Source organism: Physeter macrocephalus, chromosome 5 (genome assembly GCF_002837175.3).
Source record: "Physeter macrocephalus isolate SW-GA chromosome 5, ASM283717v5, whole genome shotgun sequence".
NCBI classification, from domain to species: domain Eukaryota; kingdom Metazoa; phylum Chordata; class Mammalia; order Artiodactyla; family Physeteridae; genus Physeter; species Physeter macrocephalus.
Window position 1 is genome coordinate 37,916,025 of NC_041218.1, and position 24,369 is coordinate 37,940,393.

The 24,369-nt window shown below is 37.7% G+C and overlaps 1 protein-coding gene across 9 annotated transcripts in view; it reads right to left on the minus strand.

The window, feature by feature from the left end:
- Positions 1-24,369, minus strand: part of ZNF277 (zinc finger protein 277) — a 132,103-nt gene that overhangs the window by 31,814 nt on the left and 75,920 nt on the right. For all 9 annotated transcript variants that reach the window (XR_008617340.1, XM_028489860.2, XM_028489861.2 and 6 more), the window contains 3 exons: positions 9,635-9,726; positions 5,285-5,395; positions 2,571-2,703 (listed from right to left, as the gene is read on the minus strand). Coding sequence is in view for 8 of the 9 variants with exons in the window: in XM_028489860.2 (XP_028345661.2) it covers positions 2,571-2,703; positions 5,285-5,395; positions 9,635-9,726 (336 nt within the window). In the remaining variant the exon portion in view is untranslated. The remainder of the gene's footprint in view (positions 1-2,570; positions 2,704-5,284; positions 5,396-9,634; positions 9,727-24,369) is intronic.

Below are 24,369 nucleotides of genomic sequence, written 5' to 3' on the forward strand. Positions count from 1 at the left end.
CAGCAGTGAATTCCACCATTCTGTCTTCCAGGTCACTTATCCGTTCTTCTGCCTCAGTTATTCTGCTATTGATTCCTTCTAGTGTAGTTTTCATTTCAGTTATTGTATTGTTCATCTCTGTTTGTTTGTTCTTTAATTCTTCTAGGTCTTTGTTAAACATTTCTTGCATCTTCTCGATCTTTGCCTCCATTCTTTTTCTGAGGTCCTGGATCATCTTCACTATCATTATTCTGAATTCCTTTTCTGGAAGGTTGCCTAGATCCACTTCATTTAGTTGTTTTTCTGGGGTTTTATCTTGTTCCTTCATCTGGTACATAGCCCTCTGACTTTTCATCTTGTCTATCTTTCTGTGAATATGGTTTTTGTTCCACAGGCTGCAGGATTGTAGGTCTTCTTGCTTCTGCTGTCTGCCCTCTGGCGGATGAGGCTATCTAAGAGGCTTGTGCAAGTTTCCTGATGGGAGGGACTGGTGGTAGGTAGAGCTGACTGTTGCTCTGGTGGGCAGAGCTCAGTAAAAGTTTAATCCGCTTGACTGCTGATGGGTGGGGCTGGGTTCCCTCCCTGTTGGTTGTTTGCCTTGAGGGAACCCAACACTGGAGCCTACCTAGGCTCTTTGGTGGGGCTAATGGCAGACTCTGGGAGGGCTCACCCCCAGAACTTCTGCTGCCAGTGTCCTTGTTCCCATGGTGAGTTACAGCCACCCCCCGCCTCTGCTGGAGACCCTCCAACACTAGCAGGTAGGTCTGGTTCAGTCTCCCCTGGGGTCACTGCTCCTTCCCTGGGTCCCGATGCACACACTACTTTGTGTGTGCCCTCCAAGAGTGGAGTCTCTGTTTCCCCCAGTCCTGTCAAAGTCCTGCAATCAAATCCCACTAGCCTTCAAAGTCTGATTCTCTAGGAATTCCTCCTCCCGTTGCCAGAACCCCAGTCGGGAAGCCTGACGTGGGGCTCAGAACCTTCACTCCAGTGGGTGGACTTCTGTGGTATAAGTGTTCTCCAGTCTGTGAGTCACCCACCCACCAGTTATGGGATTTGATTTTACTGTGATTGCATCCCTCCTACTGTCTCATTGTGGCTTCTCCTTTGTCTTTGGATGTCGGGTATATTTTTTGGTGAGTTCCAGTGTCTTCCTGTCAATGACTGTCCATCAGCTAGTTGCGATTCTGGTGTTGTCACAAGAGGGAGTGAGAGCACGTTCTTCTACTCCACCATCTTGGTTCAGGGCCCATCTTTCTTTCAATTCTACTGGAGAATTACTTAACTCCCTCTCTTTTCATGAGTCGTTTTGTTAGGGAACCACTGACTGAAACTGCCCACCCTGGATAGGCAAGATAACCACTTTCATGAGTTATTGTACAAGAGGAGATCCTGGTAAGGAACGTGGAACTAACAAGCTACCACCAACTGGAAGAAATCTGAGAAAGGTCAAAAGGAGGGAGGAGATGCCAGTCCATATGTCCTACCAACCTCCCAGAATACTTCTTGCTGGAATCCATCTTGGCTGAGAGATATGCACGCCACCACGAAGAACCATGAGTCAGAATGACTGGCTAGAGACAACCGGAAGCTAACCACATCACCATAAAAACTGAGACTGTGATCCACGTGGCAGAGTACTTCTCCTGGGTTCCCTCTGCTGCTCTCCACCCAGGTGCCTCTTCCCACTAAAGTCTCTTGCTTTGTCAGCACGTGTGTCTCCTTGGACAATACATTTCTGAGTGTTAGATAAGAGCCCACTCTCGGCCCTGGAAGGGGTGCCCCTTCCTGCAACAGTTTCCCTCCTTTGTTATGTATACCTAAAAAAAATCAGCAGACTGGGGGCACTGTCCAGTCATTGTGTCAATCAAAAATCCCTTCTTAAATTTCCAAATGCCCCTGTACAGATGGACATTTGTGTCCAACCGAATACGTCTTCTTAAATAAAAGGGACTGTAATCTACAGAGGCCAGCAAATGGTACTGAGGTTTCTGGCCTAGGAGAGCTTTGAAAGTATTTAAAATCTTTGACACGGTATCCCCATTAGTCCATCCTATTAGTCCAAAAAATGAAAGTCCTCTTGCTGAGTGAAATCACTTGGTTTCTCTAAAGTTTCCATTAAAAATAAGCTGGCCCAAGAGACTGAAAAAGACAAATTTTTATTATTTATTTATTTATTTGATGGGAAAGGGGAAGATATTTTAATGGGGGAAAAAGGAATGAGTGAAGAGACTGTCTGTAAACATTTATCTAGCATAGCATCTAGCACATCCAGAAGTCAACAACGTTTTTTGAGTAGAGTACAGAAGTCCCTGTACTCATGGTAATGGACAATCAGTGAGGGGCAATGCATGGCTATCCAGGTATTTATGGTTATTTATTTATTTATTTTATCAAGATCACTGTGAGTTGTAGAGACATGACCTTTTTACTATATAAACATCTGGCAAATCAAAGAGAAATCAAATCAAGTTACGCTTTGTAAACTAATCATTTTAAAGACAATCATTGCTTGAAAGAATCCCTCAATTACATTTTGATGTTTGTAGATATGCAATCAAATTGTAAATTATGAAGAGAAAAGAAAGCCTTACCAAATAATTGATGACATAAAATCGGTCATATTCTCTGTTCTTAGGATTGATCTTACGATGCTGTTTTTTCCTCATGTGATCTTTAAGTGTATTTTTGTCCCTGAAGGTCTTCTCACAGTACAAGCACTGCAAGCTACAAGAAAGACACAAATGCTGAGATTAAATAAGTCTCTCGAATAGTTGTTGCAATAGCCCTTTATTATTATATTATTGGGTCTTAAAATTTATTCATTTTAGGTCTTACAGAATCTTCAAATGGGATATGATACTCTTCTGTAATCCCTCTCATTTTATTCATTTGGCTTTAGAGGATGCATGCTGTGGTTTATTTTGTAGTTGGCTAACTTGGCCAACTTGGCTATTTAGTTAAAACTGTGATATAGATAGCAATTATCCAAAAATGATTTTGGTGCTTTACTAAGCGAATTACCTACTCTAAAAATGAAAATGTAGGTATGTTCTTCAAATAAATATATGATAACTAGCATTGGTTGCCTCCATTGAGTATAACAATTAGTCCATGGTTTGGTATATCCTGTGACCTAATTTGCAGGGTCTGATTCCTATTGCCAGCTGTGGGATTTGGTCAAGTTACTTGACCCCTCTGTTACCACTCATTTTCTGCTCTCTAACCTGATGATAAAACTTATATTTTAGAGTATTTTTATGATAATGTATACATATATGCGCACATAAATTCATAATCATGAGAATAATTCACACAAAATATAAATATATGTATACATGTTTAATTTATTGAAATATATATGAATAAAATACCTAGCACATTCATAGCATACAGTAACTGCTATTTTTAACTATCTTATCATTCACATGTATTTTCTGCTAGAATATTTCCACTGACTGGGAAGTCAGTACCTAATGAGGCAGTAATTACCAGTTTTGAACAGATTACTAACAAAATGTCTTTCTCATACTAAGCTTGACAGTTGATACTGCCTGGATTACCCAACAGTCATTAGAGTTCTACTTTCTGGAGTAACACAGAATAAGTATACATGAAAACACTGAAATTGCAACTGAGCAGGACCCTATGGGGCCTTCCCAGGACACACTCCTCCCACCCTGTCCTCTGCCTACCTCTTGTTTGTAGAATGTAGTCTTCCAGGCCTCCCCTGAGTCACAAAAGCCTAAGAATTAATGATCAAAAGGATGTGAACGTGTAATGACAAAAATAGCAGTTGGGCCGAGAGAATTTGTAAGAATTTGAATAGTAAATCAGCCATATGGCAGTCACGGAATCTTTAGTTCCTTCCTGAAGTACCTAGATAATAGTGACTCATGTTGATGCTAAAACCGCCACCAAAACGAAGAAATTAACTACTTGATGACCATGAGCACATAGGCCCCAGACCTACTGGAGCATGAGGACTGATAAAGTTAACCCTTGTAACACTGCCCTGTTAACCTTACCATCAACCAATCAGAGAACTGTGCACAAGCTGATCAAAGAACCTGCGACTCCCCTCCCTCACCTTGCCTTTAAAAATGCTTCCCTGAAACCCATCAGGGAGTTCCAGTCTTTTGAACATGAACCACCTGTTTTCCTTGTATGGCCATTGCAATAAACCTTTCTCTGCTCTAAACTCTGATGTTTTGGTTTGTTTGGCCTCACTGTGTGTTGGGCACATGAACTTGGGTTCGACAACAAAATGACTGAAATCAGTTGTTGTTTCTATTCTGAATTTCTTTTCATTTTTACTAAACACCCTTTCAATGATTTCTTATGCCACAGAAGTAACTATATTCTTTTATAGTAAACAATTTATGGGCATTAAGTTGATTAGGGATATCATTACTGCTAATCTTGCTAGAAAGCACACCTGGTATTATTTTATAAATGAAGGGTCATTCAATAAAAGAGTGAAGAGACTTGTTTTAAGGTACTGTTCATACCAGAATTTGAATTCAGAACTTTTTATAATGGGTATTTCTTTCTCAATGTTATTGCTCCAAATGTTGTGGCCTGAGATACCACATTCATTAGTATTATATTAAATGAATAAAACTAGGTTTTGAGAGTAAAATCTTGGGCCCTTTCCTAGAAAGAAAAGTGGATAGATTTTTGAAAGCCACTTTGGTGATGCAGAGAATTTCCTTCCCTATTTCTACAAGCTAAACTCTAGATACTCACGGTTGCCAGAATATGACGCTGAGAAAAGTGGAGTGTTATGATATATAAATGTGAATAAATACTAAAAGGTAAAAGAATGCAATCAGTATGTTATGTTTCACCTAAAACTGAATAACATCTAGCAATGTGACAATATATTTACTTTACTAAATGTGTAGAAAAATTATAGAGGAAAGTAAAGAAATTATGAATCTGAAATGAAGAATAGTGGTTTCTGGGGGAGATACTAATGAGGAAGGGCACACAGGGAGATTCAAAGGAAATAATAACATTCTCTTTCTTAGGCTGGTTAAGTATATTTTTCATACCCTATATAATAACATACCTTATAATGGCATATACATTGTTTGGTATATATGACATTTAGATTTTAAAACTACTAAAAGCCAATATGATCTACAAAAAATAAGGACTGTCATACAAAATGTGAAATCCTCCAACACAAGAAATGAGAAAATTCCATTTCTTGAGTTACTTCTATTAAATTAATTTTTAAAAATCCACAACAGAATCCAAGATTAAGATAGCTTCAGGTTGTGTTTCATAAAAAAGTACTTACTTGTCAAGCTTTTTCTGTAATGTACACAGAAATTCATTGCAGTTTACAATGTTGTCTGGCAACCCAATGTTGAAAGTGTGTTCTCTGGCCATGTGGTTCAAAAGAACAGATCTAGGAAGAAATTTGAGCAATTTGCATTATTTATAACTTATCTAGGAACAAATCAGGTCATGAGTAGTGTTTGTATAATGATAACAACACTAATTAGAAGTACAAGCAAAGGTTAAACACTGAAACACACATTTGGGCTATGAAAGAGTGACATGTTATAAAGTAAGTATGCATATAAACACTATCATATGAAAAGAAAGTCAACAGAAACTGTCGCTGAGGAAGCCCAAATGTTGGACTTGTCAGACAAAGACTTTAAAACAGACAATAAGAATATGTGTAAAGAATTAAGGAAAACCATGTCTAAACAATCAAAGAAATAAGAATAATATCTTACAAAAAAGAAGATACATAAAAGACAGAAATTTAAAAAAAACATACAAATCTGGAGATGAAATGTTCAGTAACTGAAATGAAAAATTCACTAGAAGGTCTCAAAAGAAAAACTGAACTGGCAGAACAAAGAATCAATGAACTTGAAGATCAATTTAGATTTTGTAGTCTGTGGAATAGAAGAAAAAAGAATGAAGAAAAATAAATTGAGCCTCAGACACCATCCCATCTACCAACATCTGTATAATAGGATTCCCAAAAGGCAAAGAAAGATAGGGGAAGAAAGAATATTTGAAGAAATAATGGCCAAAAACTTCCCAAATTTGATGGAAAGCATTAATCCAAACAGAAGAAGCCCAAAACTTCAAGTATAATAAATCAGAGAGACCCATACCAAGAAAAAAAATGAAGATGAAATCAAGACAGGTCCCAGATAACAAAACCTGAGAAAATTCACTGCTAACAGACCTGCCCAACAAGAAACTAAAAGTCCTTTGGGCTAAAATGAAAGGATGCTAGATAGTAACTCAAATATACATAAATAAGTAAAAAGCTCCAGTAAAAGTAATTACACAGTCAAATATAAAAGGCAGTATTAAATGAATTATTGTTTACAAATCTTTTCTTCCCATATCTGATGTAAAAATAACTGCATGAAGTAATAATTTTAAAGACATGTTAATAAGCTTATAACGTATAAAGATGTAGTTTGTACGACAACAATAGCACAAAGGGGTAGGGAAGGTGCTAGCTACGTTGGAGCCAAGTTTTTGTATACTGTTGAAATTACGTTGGTATTAATCTGAACTCAATTGTTTTAAGTTAAAATGTTAGGGGCTTCCCTGGTAGCACAGTGGTTGGGAGTCCGCCTGCCAATGCAGGGGACATGGGTTTGGGCCCTGGTCTGGGAGAATCCCACATGCCGTGGAGCAGCTAGGCCCGTGCGCCACCACTGCTGAGCCTGCGCTCTAGAGCTTGCGAGCCACAACTACTGAGCCCTTGTGCCACAGCTACTGAGGCTGCACGCCTAGAGCCCGTGCTCCGCAACAAGAGAGGCCACCACAATAAGAGGCCTGCGCACCACAATGAAGAGTAGCCCCCCCTCGCTGCAACTAGAGAAAGCCCATGCGTAGCAACGAAGGCCCAGTGCAGCCAAAAATAAATAAATTTATAAAAAAATAAAAAATAAATAAAATGTTAATTGTAATCTCCAGTGAATTGTAGTGGATAGTGAATGGGCCACTAAGAAAATAACTAAAAAAATATAGTAAAAGAAACAAGGGCATAAAAATGGTACACTAGAAAGTATCTATTTAACAAAAAAGAAGGCCGTAATGGAGGGGAGAAATAAAAAAAAACAAACTTAAAACATAAAGAAAACAAACAGCAAAATGGTCTAAGTAAATCCCATCTCATCAGTAATTACATTAAACATAAATTAGACACTCCAACCAAAAAGCAGAGATTAGCAGAATGGATTAAAAAACATGATCCAACTATATGCTGTTAACAGGAGACACATTTTAGATTAAGGTTGAAAGAAATAGTTTCATATATTCCAGAGTCAAAAGTGTATAGGAGAGGGGAAACAGATGTAGGATAGCAAGAAAGTACTTATTCTTCTATCCTTATCATTAACCCATGTCCTTTGTCTTTCTATTCTTTTTATGTCCCTAGTCTGGGAGGACACAAATATAATCCCAAAATATTGCTAATAAAGTACACAGCTGGAATCAGGTTATATCTTTAATCTTTTATTATAAACTGACCTTTTCATAAACAAGAACTGCAGAAGGGGACATTTTATAAAAATGAGATGCTGCTTATCTTTGTCATTGGTTAATTTCTTAAAAATTTCATTTATTAGAGAACAATGACATAGTCAATCAAAACTATTGAGGAGTTCACTTAATTCCCATGTCACCCCACTCAACAGAGAATACAGATACAGGTAGAAAAGAACAGGAGGATTATATTAGGAATTACAGGAGCACCAATATTCAGGAAATGGAAATACCAATATTATCAGAATTTCATATCATATGGACATATACTTCAAATCACATCAGTACCTACATTTATCATAAAAACTTAAGCTGTAGAAAACAAAAATATTTATAGCTTTTTAATACTAGAGATTCCTAATAATAATCACACGTCTCCTCTCTAGGTTAATAACAGTTTTAACATAAAATCAGAAATAACATGCTAAAAAGAAGTAGCAATGCTTGGTAAACTTTTTGATACTGAGGTGGTCCTCACTGCCATCCCCATAAAGCCCTTTGAAACTGACAGGGTTAGAAGCATAATTAGTAACCTTGGCACAGATTTTTCTCTATGCTAACTGATCTATATGAGAATCAAATCTTCATCACTGGTGTTTTCAACATTGATGCTTCATCCAAACCCTTTTCTAAATTCAAACAAATAGCTACCCTCTCCTCTTCAATGTTTTTCAGACAACGATGTCAGTTTGTGCTAGGCTTTTCTTTTTTTTTTTTTTAGAAACTAAAGACTGCTTTCTTTCAAGTGGGTGGAAGAATGATATTTTTCTGATTGTCCATTGTATGCTGTCACTGAAACTATTCCCATTTCCTAGAGGTTACAACCTCATGACTTATATTTAAGTGAATGTACATTTGTAAATATTACTGTTGCATAAAAAGAAATTTGTCTGGTCTTTGTCCCTGGTTCCAGGCACTGAGCTTCAAAAATCCTTGGAATTTCTCTATGATAAGATTACCTTTGCTAGCTAATAAAGTGACTTGTGGTAGGCCCTAGAAAGGTTCAGGATGGCGACTGGTTACCAGAAAGACTAACAATGTGATCAAAGGGTTGGGACTTAGAGCCACCCTGACCTCCAGAAAGGAGAGAGGGGCCGGAGACTAAGTTCAATAACTAAATCAATCATGCTTACATAATGAAGCATGTAAAAATTCTGGATACCAAAACTCAGTGAAGATTCTTGGTTGGTAAAAACACTGATGTGCCAGGAGGATGATATATCCTGATTCTTTGAGGAGAAGGCATAGAAGCTCTGTGTTCAAGACCCATCCAGACCCTGCTCTATGTGTCTCTTCATTTAACTGTTCCTCATCTGTAACCTTTATGATAAACATTTTCCTGAGTTTTGTGAGCCATTCTAGTGAATTAATGAACCTATGCAAATTATTGGTGGGAAGCCATGAATTTGTAGCCAGTTGGTCAAAAGTGCAGGTGTCCTGGGGAACCCCTAAACTTGTGGCTGGTGTCTAAAGTGTGGGCAGGCTTGTTGGGGATGATGCCCTTAAACCTGTAGAGTCTGATGCTAACTCTGGGTGGTTAGCATTAGAACTGATTTACAGTATACCAGTTGGTTTTGGGCCAGTTGGGGTTGGTGACAGAATTACCAATTCCCCATTTTTTCCCCCTTAGATCTTTATCATTTTTAATGTTCAAAAGTGAAACACCAAAAACTGCTAAAGGATTTTTTTTTTTGTCCACTTGGCTCAGCATTTGGGATCTTAGATCCCCAGCCAGGGATCAAACCTGTGGCCCCTGCAGTAGAAGTACAGAGCCTTAACCACTGGACTGCCAGGGAAGTCCCAGCCGAAGGTTTAGAGTTAACAGGTTAATACAGAAGGGCACGTCTGTTGTAGTTTGCTGCACGTGGTCTTGCCTGTCGGACAATTTAAAAAGCCCTACAACATTAAACACAATTCTATTTCTGGCATTTAAAAAATTTAATCCCCTACTCTGCTTAGAGCAACTACATTCCATCTTTGATGTCTGGTGGATTAAAAAAAAAATTACTGTGGATATATATGAAAGGGTTCTGAGCCAATCCATAGAACTTAGCCTATATAGCCATTGTGGATATTTTGGTAAGTCTTCAGATGAAAAACAGTAGACATACGTAATTGCTACCTGTTTCCGAGGAATTCCTCATTGCAAAACATACAACTGCCTTGAAAATTGTCATCATTTCGTTCTTGTTGCTGTTGTTCCAGAATTTGTTTCTGTAAAGTAGAAACACAGATATATGATATTATCTTTAATAAATCCATAGTTAGCTAATGAAAAATGTCATAGTCTGGATGGGAGGAAATTGGGGTAGAAGCATAAAGGAAGTATGTGAATACTGATGATATTTTGAATTTCTCCATTCCTGTCCTTGTACCTAAACTCCAAGTCTATACTGTTAAATGCCAGACAACATACCATTAGGATAGCTATGTAGGAAAACTGAAGTCAATAGGGTCTCACCATCCTTCACTACTCTGTCCTTCCTCCTGTCTTTATTAATCACCTCCCAACCTCACTCTCTTCCAAAAGCAAAAATGTGCTCCTTTCTGTAATTCTCAGTTTAGTTTGTAATCAAGTTCTGATCGATTTTTCACTTGGACTGTCTTTCATATTACTTCTATCCACAATTCCCAATGCCATCACCCTGAATCCAGTCTTTAATCAGTCATTATGAGAGGACTATAAGTAAGTCTCTTAGAGTGTCTGCCTTATTTCAATCCTTTTTTTTGTCATATCCATCCTCTCTTTTGTTGCTAGAAAAACTTCTTAAAATTATTTTCATGTACAATTATCCTGTTACTCTCCAACTCAAATAATTTAAAATATACATTGGTAACACCCTATTCTAATCAGGGTGGTTCTTCTACACATTGTTTTTCCATAAGGTAATTTTATTTCTCTTTGCTTTTTCACTCTTACAAATATTAACTGTTCTTTAAGGTCCAACTTGATTCCCATTTCTGCTATGTAGTCATTTCTGGACTACAATACAATAGTTAAGAGCTCAGACTCTGAAACATCAAACAGAACTAGATTTGAATCTGGCTCTCACCTGTACTCAATATTTTATTTAACGTCTTTAATAGTTTTCTCAATTTTAAGATGAAAATATTACCTCATAGCATTGTTTATAGGATTAGATCAGAAATTTATGTAAAGAATTCAAATTGTGCATGTGTATGGTCAGGCCACTCAGATGGCTGTTCTCTTGCTCTCTGTACATCCCCTGTCCAACCAGTGCCTGCTTCACCTATACCCTACGCACATAACTGACCTTCCTGTGTACTTGCCCCAGGCCCCAGCTAGTGACTGTTCTCATCAAAGGGGCGCTGAGGGGTGTGCCCCTCTACTGGTTTCCCTGGTAACTAATGAGCTCACCTGATGTCAATTCCCCAATAACTGGTAACTTGCTTTACCATCAACTCTTTTGCTTGCTTTTATCTTCTGAATGGATATGAAAACTCTTTGAAATTAAAGAAAGTCTTTATGCTGTTCTTATTTTACACCTGCATACGACTCTCCAGCTATTCTTATAATATGAAGCTCAAAATACGAACTTCATAAAGTTTATTGCTGATTCTGTAAATATTTGTAGGACAGCATAAAAAATGAGCTTGTATCTAGAAGCTTAATAAATTCCATGTGGCATTTCTGGAAATGTATCACCAAACATTTTGAAACATTAATCCACTGAAGAAAAAAATTAAGAAGCTGCCAGGATAAAAATCAATTCAATCAACTTCTGGTTTCAGCCATGATGAGATAATGGATATCACACTTCTCCTCCCCTTGTAAACTACTGTAAAACAAATTGCTTCATATAGCTTATCTTTTTTCAGAAAATGTATAATAGGGACTTTGCTGGTGGCTCAGTGGTTAAGAATCCACCTGTCAGTGCAGGGAACAAAGGTTCGAGCCCTGGTCCAGGAAGATCCCACATGCCGCGGAGCAGCTAAGCCCGTGTGCCACAACTACTGAGCCTGCGCTCTAGAGCCCGCGAGTGACAACTACTGAGCCTACATGCCACAACTACTGAAGCCTGTGTGCCTAGAGTCCATACTCTGCAACAAGAGAAGCCACCACAGTGAGAAGCCCGCACACCACAACGAAGAGTTGACGCCGCTCACCGCAACTAGAGAAAGCCCATGCGTAGCAACGAAGACCCAACACAGCTCCCGGCCCACAAAAAAAAGAAAATGGATAATAGCACATGGCTGTGATCGATGAGTAAAAAAAATAATACATTGCCAGTTTTCTGTTGGGTAGTGTTTTCCAAATTGCAACATAGGGAAGTTAAACCCAAATGAAGGATATGTATCTACCTCACTTGGTGGAGAAGAAAAAAAAGACTGGCATTCAGGATACAAAAGCAAGAGGCATTTGTGGGACAAGGTACTAGAAAGAAGAGAGCTGCAGAGGAGGAGCTCAAGAAACCTGGACTGGGATTCTTTTTACCTTGGTTCAAATACTGAGCTGTACATGTACAGGGCAGGACTCTGTGAGACTTTACAGAGGAGTTTCCAGGGGCTGTGAAGCTTAATGGGGATTCTGGAAATTACAGCACTGGAATATGTTGGAGCTCTGACATACAGAATGGAGAGACCTTGCTCAACACTTCAGGCACACAGCAAATATAAAAGAACACCGTTTACTTCATGGAGTTTAGGGCTTTATGCTGGCAGCAAGTGGATAGATAAAAGCAAAAGAAATAAAGGGAGTAAAGTTGATGTATCAGACAATTTTAATTATTGCTTTTCAAGTTTAAGTGAATCTTACATAAAAACTGAAAGTGACAGTAAAAGTCAAATTAAAGGAAAACCGAACTTTTACAAACATGTATAGTTCGACTAAAAAAGAGAAAACACATTTCAGAGCCCTATATCTACAACTTTGGTAGCAGCAAAACCAAAAACCCAATAGATAAAGCTCTTGATAAAGATCACTGTAAATATCCCACAGTAAGGCTGAGCAATACTTTGCCTGCTCCTGTTTTCAGCCTACAAGACCTGTTAATGCTTATTAAAAATCATCATCTCATATTTCTCAGGCTGGTGATGATATAACCCAAAGTTGGCTAAGAAAAGTCTTATTCAACTTAGTATTTCCTTGGTTTTGACTCAGCACAAATATAACAGATTTGTGAGTCTAAACCAGAGTGATACTAAGCCATCTACAGTTTTCTTTGGCCAAATTTAAGTTTTATCAGTTGACCCTGAATTGCACAACCTGAGTGTAGACACCTGAAGTTGTGTATAAATTGATTGTTCTTAGGAGAGCCTAATTTACATTTTGGTGAATTAGAAGGAGCATGGAGTAGACAGGGCACTAAAGCAAGAAGCCACTTTAAAAAAAAAATTAATTTATTTATTTTTGGCTGCATGAGGGCTTTCTCTAGTTGCGGCGAGCGGGGGCTACTCTTCGTTGTGGTGCGCGGGCCTCTCATTGCGGTGGCTTCTCTTGTTATGGAGCACGGGCTCTAGGTGTGAAGGCTTCAGTAGTTGTGGCACATGGGCTCATAGAGCGCAGGTTCGGTAGTTGTGGCTCATGGGCTTAGCTGCTCCGTGGCATGTGGGATCTTCCCGGACCAGGGCTCTAACCTGTGTCCCCTGCATTGGCAGGAGGATTTCTAACCACTGTGCCACCAGGGAAGCCCCCAAGAAGCCACTTTTTAATGGCAAGTAACTAAAAGCACGCTGTTCTTTTGTTCGCATTCTGGAGCTTGTCTCACATGGTGATGAGGTGGCACTGTGAATTCTCTGCTAGTTTATCTGCACTACCTACAACCACAGGAAGAGAGACAAGGGCTCTAGAGTACCTGTGCTGTCCCTAATCTGGCAGGTTCCACACAACTCCTTTCATTTTTATCTAAGTTCATTCTTTCAAGATCTGCCTTTTGTTCACTGCACAAACTCTTTTTAAACTCTTTCCCAGACCTTCTGCCAAGGGGAGCTACTTAAACCATTTGTTCTTTCACCTCTGCTTTCTGTTTATTTCACCTGCATAAGACTTTTCTCATTTTAATAACATCAATGTAAGAAAGAGTTCTATAATTGGGAAAAATGGACATGGCCACCAGGTAGTTCAGCTTTGGTTGTATTCTCTGCTGCAACTGGTCAGCTCCAACTCGTATTCTTGCCATATTTGACTCTTGTGGTTGCAATAACATGAATACTCTACCTATTCCTTCTTGGCTATTTTCCTGTCTCCCCATTAACATATTCTATTTCTACTAACCACATCTAACCTCTCCAGTAAGACTTCCTTCTGACCAATGCTGCTCAGTACTGGCATTTTAGAATTTGAGAACTGAAAGGGACCTCATGAAACTACAGACTAACTCCCTATAAAGGGATGTTAGGGTGACCTGTTTAAAGCTACAAAGCTACTTGGTGCCATATCTGGATACCACGTTTGCTTTTTTTTTTTCTCAGAACGTACCCACTGTAGCATATCTAGACACATAGCATATAACAATAACCTTTCTATTTAGTGAACAAACAAGTTCAGAATCCAGGGGATAGATATCTGGAAAGGTAGGGCAACATAAAAATCTTTCTTACAAAATATCCACACAAAAACTTCATTTAGATCAGTCTTAGATGGATTACTTCTCAGCATTTGAGGCTTTAGAACACAGTAAAATAACAGGAGAGATAATATATACAAATGCGATCATGCCTTATTTCTGACAATTATAAAAAGAGGTATACTGGCTAAGTAGATTTTCTTGATCATAGAAATTTTAATTTGGTATTTAAAGGGTTAATAGTTTTACACAAAATGGTTTCCAAGACACCTCTCAGGTTTTCCCTACTTTCAAAACTTGAGATATGATTTAACCTTTTCTGTATGATGTAGGGTCCTTGCTATGAACAATTACTACTATATTGTACTGCAACGTATCAATTTACTTTCAGGATCTCTTTGTCCTTACAAATGACTCTAAACTGTTGTGCTCTTCTGGTTGGCCTTCCTTCTCACTCTTTTATGGTCATCACTGTCAGTGAGTCTACTTCTGTACCCACCAATTGGCTCTGCCATCTACACCTCCTTTTCATTTGCTATCCTCTGCACAGACCTTCTGTTTTTCTCCTTAAACTAGAACAAGATTACAGGAATTCCTAAAATCCAGCTAAAGAAAAATAGATAATCAAATTCTATGGATAAAATTAAGTCAAATTTGTTTGGTATCTGAGAAAGAGTAGCTCCCAGTATTTGGATGGGCTTTGTGGAAGTTATTTTTACCTCATAGGGATGCTTTTTCTCTGATTTCTGTCTGCTGTGCTATTTGGACCTACTGAGGTTACCAGATACCAGATGGACAGATTTATAGGAAAGACTTTCCCTGTACACACACATTTAAAAAGTATGTTTATCCGAAGCATGTCCAGAGAGATGGAAGTCAAAATCTGATCGTAAATGGATCTTAAAAAAAAAACCTAGTATATAAATATGTAATGACTATATATGAAAGTGAAACAATTAGAATTGGTACTTAAAGTAACATGAAATAGCTCCCTGTTTTCTACTGAATAAAATCCACAATCTTTAGAATGGCATTCACATTGCTTTGTACCTGATTCTACTCTAGGTTTTTAAAAGCCTTCTCTTGCATTGCTTCCCCATATAAACTCTGTTACATGGAAAAACAAGAACATCTGCTATAATCTGTGTATTACTCTTCTCAATAGCAGTTCTCAATTACTTATTGTGATTCCTCAGGCCACTCAATGGTCTGGAGTAACTGTTCTTTCTTTTTTTCATCCATCTTTGCCAACTGGAGTTCTCTTCCCTAATCCTTCAGAGCTCAGTTCAAACACTACATCTCTGTGGTGAGTGGGAACAACAACTGATGGGGACTCAGGAGATGTGTATTCTTGTCCTGGTTTTGTGACTAACTAGCTCTAAATGTGGCCTTGAGCATGCCACTTCTCTAGGACTTAGGTTCTGGTGATCTCTAAATTGCTTCTGAAACATTCTACAAATCATAAAGTGGACTGACCCTGACCACTTCTCTGCTAGAGTATCTTCTTTTGCCACCACAGTATGTAGTGTTCCATAGACATCTATATTGCTTGGTCTTCAAGAAAACTATGTCCCAACCATCTCTACTAAGAGAACATGAGCTTCTTTATGTCACATGTACACAATTTATTACAGCAGAGTCTTAATAATACATGATAACTAAATTTACACCCCCAGTGCAACAACATACACACTACAAATCTGAATGCTCTCCTGAAAATCAAAATGAAATTCTCAAAGGAGAGGAGTTTATAAAACAATTGATTATCTCTTACTCATATAGGACTGGCACTTTGTATAGACTATAAAATGGAGAGCTTTCCACAGCAATAGTAAGTTGATATTTATTTAAACAAAGATAATAGCCTACTGTATATGTAAACTATCCTAAAAAATGGAATTTATTATTGGTTATTAAAAGTTCTAGAGTAGCTGTTTTTTTTTTAAAACTCACAACTGATAAATTTTAGAAATATAAAGAGTTACACAGAGAATTTTATATTGTTATGGGATAGGAATTTGGAGAACAAGTTTTTACTTTTTTTCACTTAATCACTTTCATTTTAATACAGTATATATACTTTTAATAAGTATATATCTTAAAAGCATAACTATCAATTCATGTTTCTCACTAAGATGACTTTTTGAGAGAAACAGGAGATGCAAGTCAAGATAAGGAAATGAACTAGAATGATAATTATTAAATCCAACAATTAAGGAAATTAAGTATATTGAAGTAGAACATTATTGTTTTTGTTTTACTCTTTAAACATATTAAGAAATAAAATAATGGCAACATACTCTCCCTCTTATCTACTCTAATAAAGCCTAATCTATGAAATGTCTGTCTGTACATCAGAAAACAAATAGGAAATTATTCTTATTTCTTAATATAGGAACACGAAATATATATACTTTTAATCAAATTTTATTTATACATAAAATAAATCATGTGAAGATGAAATTATTTTAATTCTGCAACTATTATGTCCTATAATAGCTTTCATCATCCTGTTGTAATCAGTTCAGTAAATTAAGAAGATAGTTCTCATTTATTTGTTGAAATTGGCTTTGCTGACAGCTATGTCATGATATGCCAAATGAGTTAGTAAACCTGGAAGCTATTCAAGTCACGTAACTCTGTCAGTGTCTCTTATTTTCTTACCATTTTCTACTATGAAAAATTTCACAAACAGGAAAGTTGAAAGACTAGTACAATGAACATTCCTATACTCAATATATATATTCAATAATTGTTCACATTTCACCACAGCTTCCCCCTCTCTCTTCACACAAACACAGACACACACACACACACACACACACTATACACACATATATATTTAGCACTAAATATCTTTTGTTTTGCTGAATCATTTGAAAGTAAGAAAGTGAGCTGCAGACCTCATGACACTTCACTCAAATACTTCAGCATCCCTCTTCTAATAAGAACTTTCTCCTTTCACCTACAACCACGGTGTCACGATCATTATACCTAAGAAAATCAATAATAATTCCAAAATAGTATGTAACATACAGGCAATATTTAAATTTCTTCAACAGTCCCAAGAATGTCTTTTAATGTTCTTCTCTTCCCCAACTCCCACCAGGACCATCCTCGGTTCACACATTTCATCTGGTTGTTGGGTGCCCTGCTGCCAAATCTTTGTCCCCCTCCCCTTCCTCTTAAAAAAATCTTTTTTCCATCCATCCGATTCCCCCACTCTCTAAATCATAAACCACAAAATAACTAACCAGCCTGGGACTTAGGCTCTGAAGTCTGGTAAAGGGAAACTTTTCCCAACTCAATAATGGTCTTCTAAAGTATATGGATGACTGCTAGGAAAACCTTGTTAATTTTACTACTTTTATGTAATGTACCCCACCAGATAAAAAGCTTGCTAAGGGGCAGAACTGCTTGGTTCATCTTTGTAGTCCCTACCATGCCTCACCGACAGGACTAAGCAATAACTGTTGAATGGAAGTGCTGTTTCCTATGGTCTCTACTTCCTCAGACCCCTTGAACAGTTAGGAGGAATCTAGGTAAAAGAGAGCCATATCACCACTATATCCCTCCACCCTTATTCCCACTGCTGCTAACTTGGTATGATGTGACAAAACAACACTCAGCTTTAATGATTCTGTATTTCCTTCTTCTGTAGCACACATGTTGATTGTTGCTGATCAAGCGTTAGTGAGGAAGAAACTGGGTGGAAGACACTTGGGCAATCAAGAACAAAATTTTTTTTCTTTCCTCCTGCCCTCCCTTCCTTTTTTCCTTTGTTAAGCTTGGTATCTGATAGGATTAATCATAGCATATGTTTGAAGCCACTTATGAGCAGAAAAATATAATATTAAGAGACAATCCATAGAAAGCATCACAAAGATGTGCAAATCCAAGCCACCATTTTTGTGCTTCTAAAAAATCCCATGCTGGATAGATATACTAGATTTTATTCATGGATTTATAGAATAGAGGGATGAAGAGAACGTCACAGATGTTATACGTTGGAACTTCTCAAAGCAGCTGATGAAATCAGATAAAATTTTCATCACAAAATAGGCTTGGATAAAAACCATAGCTGTAAGAATACAGCTGATGTATTAGGCAAAGAGTCATAATAACAAGCTGTATGTTTATATAATTGGTTTAAAATGTGAAGAATGGTAGCAAAGGGGTCAGTGCATAGTCTTTTATCTTTATTCATAAGCTGAAACAGAGGAAACATTAATGAAACAGCAGACATAGCAGATGGCATGCAACATAGTCACAGGGGACTGACATATAGGTAGAAAATGAAATTTGTGAGTTAGGTCGGAAATTTTAAAAATCATCCAATTTGGGAAAAAGCAATTTAGAAAATGTCAATCTAGGTAAGTATTTGTACACAGGAAAGAAAAAACTGATGCTTAAATGACAAATCCAATGGAAACAGCTTGCATTAACATAAGGAAGTAAAACTAAGGCTGATGTTATTAATTACAGATATCAAAAACATTTTTTTGATACTGACATATTAGATTCACAATAGTTTCCCGGCTAAATGGCTGTATGAGTGACTATGAGAGAAAATCGCACTCCGAAGGTTCCCTCCCAACCTAGCTCAAAGGCAGCAACATGGCAGAACCAGCCAGGAATTCTCAGTCCAGGAGCCCAGTTGCCCTGCTCCAATAAAGAACACAACAAATCTCCCTAATAAAGGTAGAGCAGTGGACCAAAGGCTCCACAGAAAGGCAGTAGAACTCCTTATTCCTCCTGCTTCCTATTTCTAGAACCATGTATTATCTCTGAGGTATTTGGAATGATTTCATTTAAGTATTTCAGGTGATTACAAAACAATATAGCATAAAAATGAGTAAAGGAAGAAAGAAAAATTCGTGTGGAATGGGCATATAAATTGAAGATAAAAAAGAAAAAGAAGAAATATACATGTACACGTATATACACACCCAAACCCACACATTCACACTTATAGGTGGGCCTCAAATTTGTCTAACGGCTTTCTTAGATGAGGGAAACAGATGGACAGGAGTTTGTGTAACAAAGAATTTGGCTGGCTTTGTCCTCTGTTCCTAGGAGATAACCTCTAAAGCCTTGGAATTTCTTGAGTGGCTGGAGTGTCTCTGTTATTCCTGGTGGGCCCTTTGACTCCACCTGATAGTTTGTGCTAATGAGATAACTCAGAATGGGGACTCCCATGCCACAAAGACCAACCATATGATTAGTGGGTTAGGGCTTTGAGCCACAGGATATCAGTCTGACTTCAGGAAGGGGAGGGGAACTTGAGTTTAACCATGTGGTCAATTAGTCAATCAATCAAGCTTAATGAAGTTTCATTAAAAACTCTGGACACCAAAGCTCAGGTAAGCTTTCCTGGTTGCCAATACTGTGTGTATGACACACACGGATGTGCCCGAAGGGCAATACATCCCTGGGGACAATGGAAGCTTTGTGTTTGGGGCTCTCCCAGACCTCACCCTATGTATCTCTCTGGCTGGTTCTGATTTGGACCTATTTCTACAATAAAACTGTAATCATAAATGTAGTGCTTTCCTGAGTTTTGTGAGTCATTACTGCAAATTAATGAACCTGAGGGAGTTAGTGGGAACCTCTTGAATTTGTAGCCAGCTGGTCAGAAGTGAAGGCGGCCTGGGGATCCCCCAACTTGTGGCTAATGTTTGAAGTGAGGATAGTCTTATGAAGTCTGGCCTAATGCTGGGAGGCTAGACGTCATTGAAAATAAGTATACTATGTGATATAATGGGCGATATACCAAGAACAAATAGGCCAAACAAGATGGACTGTTTCTCATATTGATTCTCCAAAGCTGTCTCTTGTGCCAAAGCATATCCCAAAACTTACTGAAAGCAACGCAGAGGGGTGGGATAAGAACTGTCATGATACAATACAGATACCTGCTTCCTCTTGATTGGAGGTTGAGAGTTTAAGATTTCCTAGAAAAATTAGGAACTTCCTTAAACAATTTTCCCTGAACATCATTTTTATAAATACTGGTTGATAATATTCTTGACTTTGTCCTTCCAGTCAAGTAGCTGGAATGTTACTTTTCTAAGCTCTCACTTGGATGCAGAGCCACTGGACTTAGAAGGTAACCAGGAGACATCTGAGATGACACTCTCTTATAAAAACTGCATAGTCCTAAACATGGACTGGAGTTGACATGGAAAGTCATTTAATTCTTTGTCAAAAATGACTCAAGGGGATAGCCACACACTAGACAAAAGAGTCCCCTAGAAAAATCATTTTAAATCCCCATCTCACCCTCCCAACACCAACTACTAGCCTCCAAAGTTGTACTTCATTTATCATGGTCACAATTTTTAACATGGATTAAATTTTAAGGAAGGTGTCACCAGTTGCCTAGCCCTGACTGGGTGGGTGAGTGGGGTGTTGTCAGGAATGTACCCAAAGAACACCTGACAGTGAGTGACATAATTTGTTGGCATATACTCCAAAGACAAACTTCTAGCAAAATGTATACCAAGGTAACCAAATGTGGTAATTTACTGATACAATATTCACTGATACCTTGGTCAAAAGTCCAAGATTAGACACTAAACAATAACAGGTTTTGGAATTTATTTACGATGACTAGTTAGTAGAGCCAATTGTCTCTTTTACTAGACAGATACATATGTATGTATATATCTTTCTGAATTGTATGAAAAGAGGAAAAGCATCTACTTTAACCAAAAGTGGCACTTAATCAAATCACTAAGATATTAATTAAAATAAAGCAGAAGGAGGAAGAATTTCACTCTGCTTAGGATGAGGAAAGCCACAAGAGAATATCCTTACAATGAGAAAAAGGTGGATAATAAAAAACCCTAGAAAAACAAACAGAAAAACCCACACACAACTTTTTATTTTTGGCTGCGTTGGGTCTTTGTTGCTGCATGCGGGCTTTCTCTAGTTGTGGCGAGCAGGGGTTACTGTCATTATACTCCATTATATGGATAAACTGTAACTTATTAAAGCATTGCCCTATTGTTGACCATTTGAGTTTCACGCAACTTTTGATTGTTGTAGCTATAAGCTAAGCTGGGATAAACACATTTGTGCCAATCATGTTTGTCTTTTTTAAAAAAAAAAATTTATTTTATTTTTATTTTTGGCTGTGTTGGGTCTTCATTGCTGCGTAAGGGCTTTCTCTAGTTGCGGTAAGCGGGGGCTACTCTTCGTTGTGGAATGCGGGCTTCTCATTGCGGTGGCTTCTCTTGTTGTGGAGCATGGGCTGAAGGCGCGTGGGCTTCAGTAGTTGTGTCACATGGGCTCAGTAGTTGTGGCACATGGGTTCAATAGTTGTGGCTCGCAGGCTCTAGAATGCAGGCTCAGCAGTTGTGGCGCATGGGCTTAGTTGCTCTGCGGCATGTGGGATCTTCCCGGACCAGGGCCTGAACCCATGTCCCCTGCACTGGCAGGTGGATTCTTAACCACTGTGCCACCAGGGAAGCCCCACACAACTTATTTTGACTCCAAAAAGCTGAACTCAAAAGGTAACCAGACAAGGGACTTCCCTGGTGGTCCAGTGGGTAAGACTTTGTGCTCCCAACGCACGGGGCCCCGCGTTCGATCCCTGGTCAGGGAACTAGAGTCCTGCATGCATGCCGCAACTAAAAGATCCTGCATGCTGCAAAGAAGATCCTGCGTGTCACAACTAAGACCCGGTGCAGCCTAAATAAATAAATAAAAATAAATCTTAAAAAAAAAAAAAAAGGGCAAAAAGACAAATTGAATTCCAAAAGGTGACAAGCTCTCTGAAGAGAGGCAGGGACTCAAGAACTATTTCACCTTTGGCAGAGCATGAGATGAAAAGGGCAAGTAGGAAGAAAATAGCTGAAATTTTAAAGAAGTTTTAAAGGCTAAGTCCCTGGGAGCCTTGGACACAAAAGGATCCAGCTCTTTTCCACAGGTTTCCTCCAAGTTCTCGGGAGAAAGATTGGGAGTAGGGCAAAGAAACATGAGGATGAGCTGCATGTAGAGGCAGGAATAACTGTATTAAAACAAGGATTATCAATGATGCAATACAGTTTCTTAAAATAAAATAAAACCCAGTGTTCTCAGCATTTTGAGATGAGGGAAACTTAAGTTTATGGCAATATCAAGACATCTTAAATGAGTAAGAAAACACATGTCAATGACTAAAGAAAAACAGTAAAACAAAAAAGCCAGAGAGAAATTTCTTAACTGGATGATGATATACTCCCCTAAATCCATGAGATTTGATCTAATATCTCACCTTTTTGAAAGATATCAGTACATCCTACCTTTTTTGAAACTGCAATGATAAAGGCAATAACCATCTGCTTGCTACATAGGATACACAGTCAGTATATTTCTCCAACTTTGAATCTCCGTGAGGTGGCTTTTGAAGAGTAAGGAAGAAACAGAATAGACAGAACATCTTTAAAAAATTAGCTAGTGGAGAAAAAAATTATATAGATATATCATTTACATGGATAGGTCATCACAATGAAAAAAAGAAAAGTTGAAACACAGAACAAAAAAATGCAAGAGTTAAACACATGAGAGCTAGAAAAGCCTTATTTCTATTTGTATTAAAGATAAAAGGGAATCCAGCCTAGGCAAGAAGAGGACTTTTAAAAATGGAAAGGTGGCGATGGGAGACTGAAAAATAATTTACACTGAAGAAAAGAGAAGCTATCAGCATGGCATGGATCAGTATAGTATTACCTGTCTGAGGAAGTATTTTACTGGCTAAACTCAAGCTCAGGTATAGCCCTATGTTTCCTCTAAAGATAGAGGCAACTCCAAAAACACACTATCTTCAAGTGTTAAAAGAAAATATAAGCAGCTTAAGCCCAAAGGAATAAGAAATTCCTATCTATGACTGACCTAATAAAGTAGATGAAAAAAATTCTTAGCAATGGAAACAGAATATTATTATTTGTTTACATACGTATTTATGTCCTGTTCATCCATTTTTATTAATTCTAAAAATTGACTATTTTGAAAATGTCACATTTGCTTATAGAAAAGAAGATCCAATTTGATAAAGAATTCTGATAGAGAATGGTGCTTAGAGTTGGAAAACAGGAGTTTGAGATCCTCCCTTCCTATTTAATACATTATATAACTGTGGCCTTGAGCATATCTCCTAATATCTTCAAACTTGTTTTTCCATCTAAACAGAGATAATGATATTGCCTTAGTGATCTCACAGAGCCAATGTATATAAAAACTGCCATGCAAAATTTAAGTTCTTGTTGAAGAAGTTCAAAGTGGTAAACCTTAGGATTCAGTTTAGTATTGTTTCAGACTGGGTTTACATTTGTTTCCTAAATGAAAACATTAATTAATCTGAAGGTTAATATTACTCAGTGGTCACTCTAGCTAATTTGATCTTTGTTGCACTGTTAATAATAACGTTACATTCAATGGGAAACATCATCTTATATTTGGGAAAGTTACCGTAGGTGCAATTAGAAAATTTGTGCTACAAAGCTAGGAATTATGCAGGAAAGGTATAACATTACACTTTATAAGTCACTGATATAATTTGTTCCTTTATTAAAAATCTCTGAAATCTATACAGAAAAGTGGCACAAGGGAGAATAATCTTCTTCGTGGGAGATACGTAATTTCATTTTGTTGTTTTACTGTCGGGGGAGGTGGGATATATGAAGTAGCATTAAAAAAAAAAACCAAAAAAACCCCCACTGTTTCTCTCCAGAGGATCAAATTGTTATATAGGTTAAAATTTTCATAAAATATTTATAGCTGTCATGAATGACCTCTCAAGCTGACATTTATAATAGTGATTAAAAAAACCCACTTTGATGCAGCTAAATGGATGTTTCCCCTCGTCCCAGTTTAATTAAAAGTTATATCTTGCTCTGGGAGCTTACGACTGCCATTTATCTTCTACAGTAGGCAAATGTAAAAACTAGTATTTTTTTATGATGAAGTGAAAAGTGTAACCCGTGTTAAAGATGTCTGCCTAGGTTATTTCACCTCTCTTCTTTAAATGAGGGAGATCTGACTATATGGCTCTATAGAAATGCCACACAAATACTTCAGGATCAAATTTAAGTTAATACTTTATGAACAAGCCTCAGAGAAGATACGAAACTGAACATGATAGTCCCAGCCATTAAGAGGCATCTAATCCAGTAAGAAAGAAAGATTTTTAAACAACTAACTATAATTGAAAAGCCAAGTAAAATACTGTATTAATAGAGCTTAGAAGAGGTTATTAATTCTGATTGGTGGCATCAGGAAGCTTTTGTGGAAAGTATGGTATTTGAACAATGTCTTGAGGCATATGTTATTTACACAGGTGGGGCTG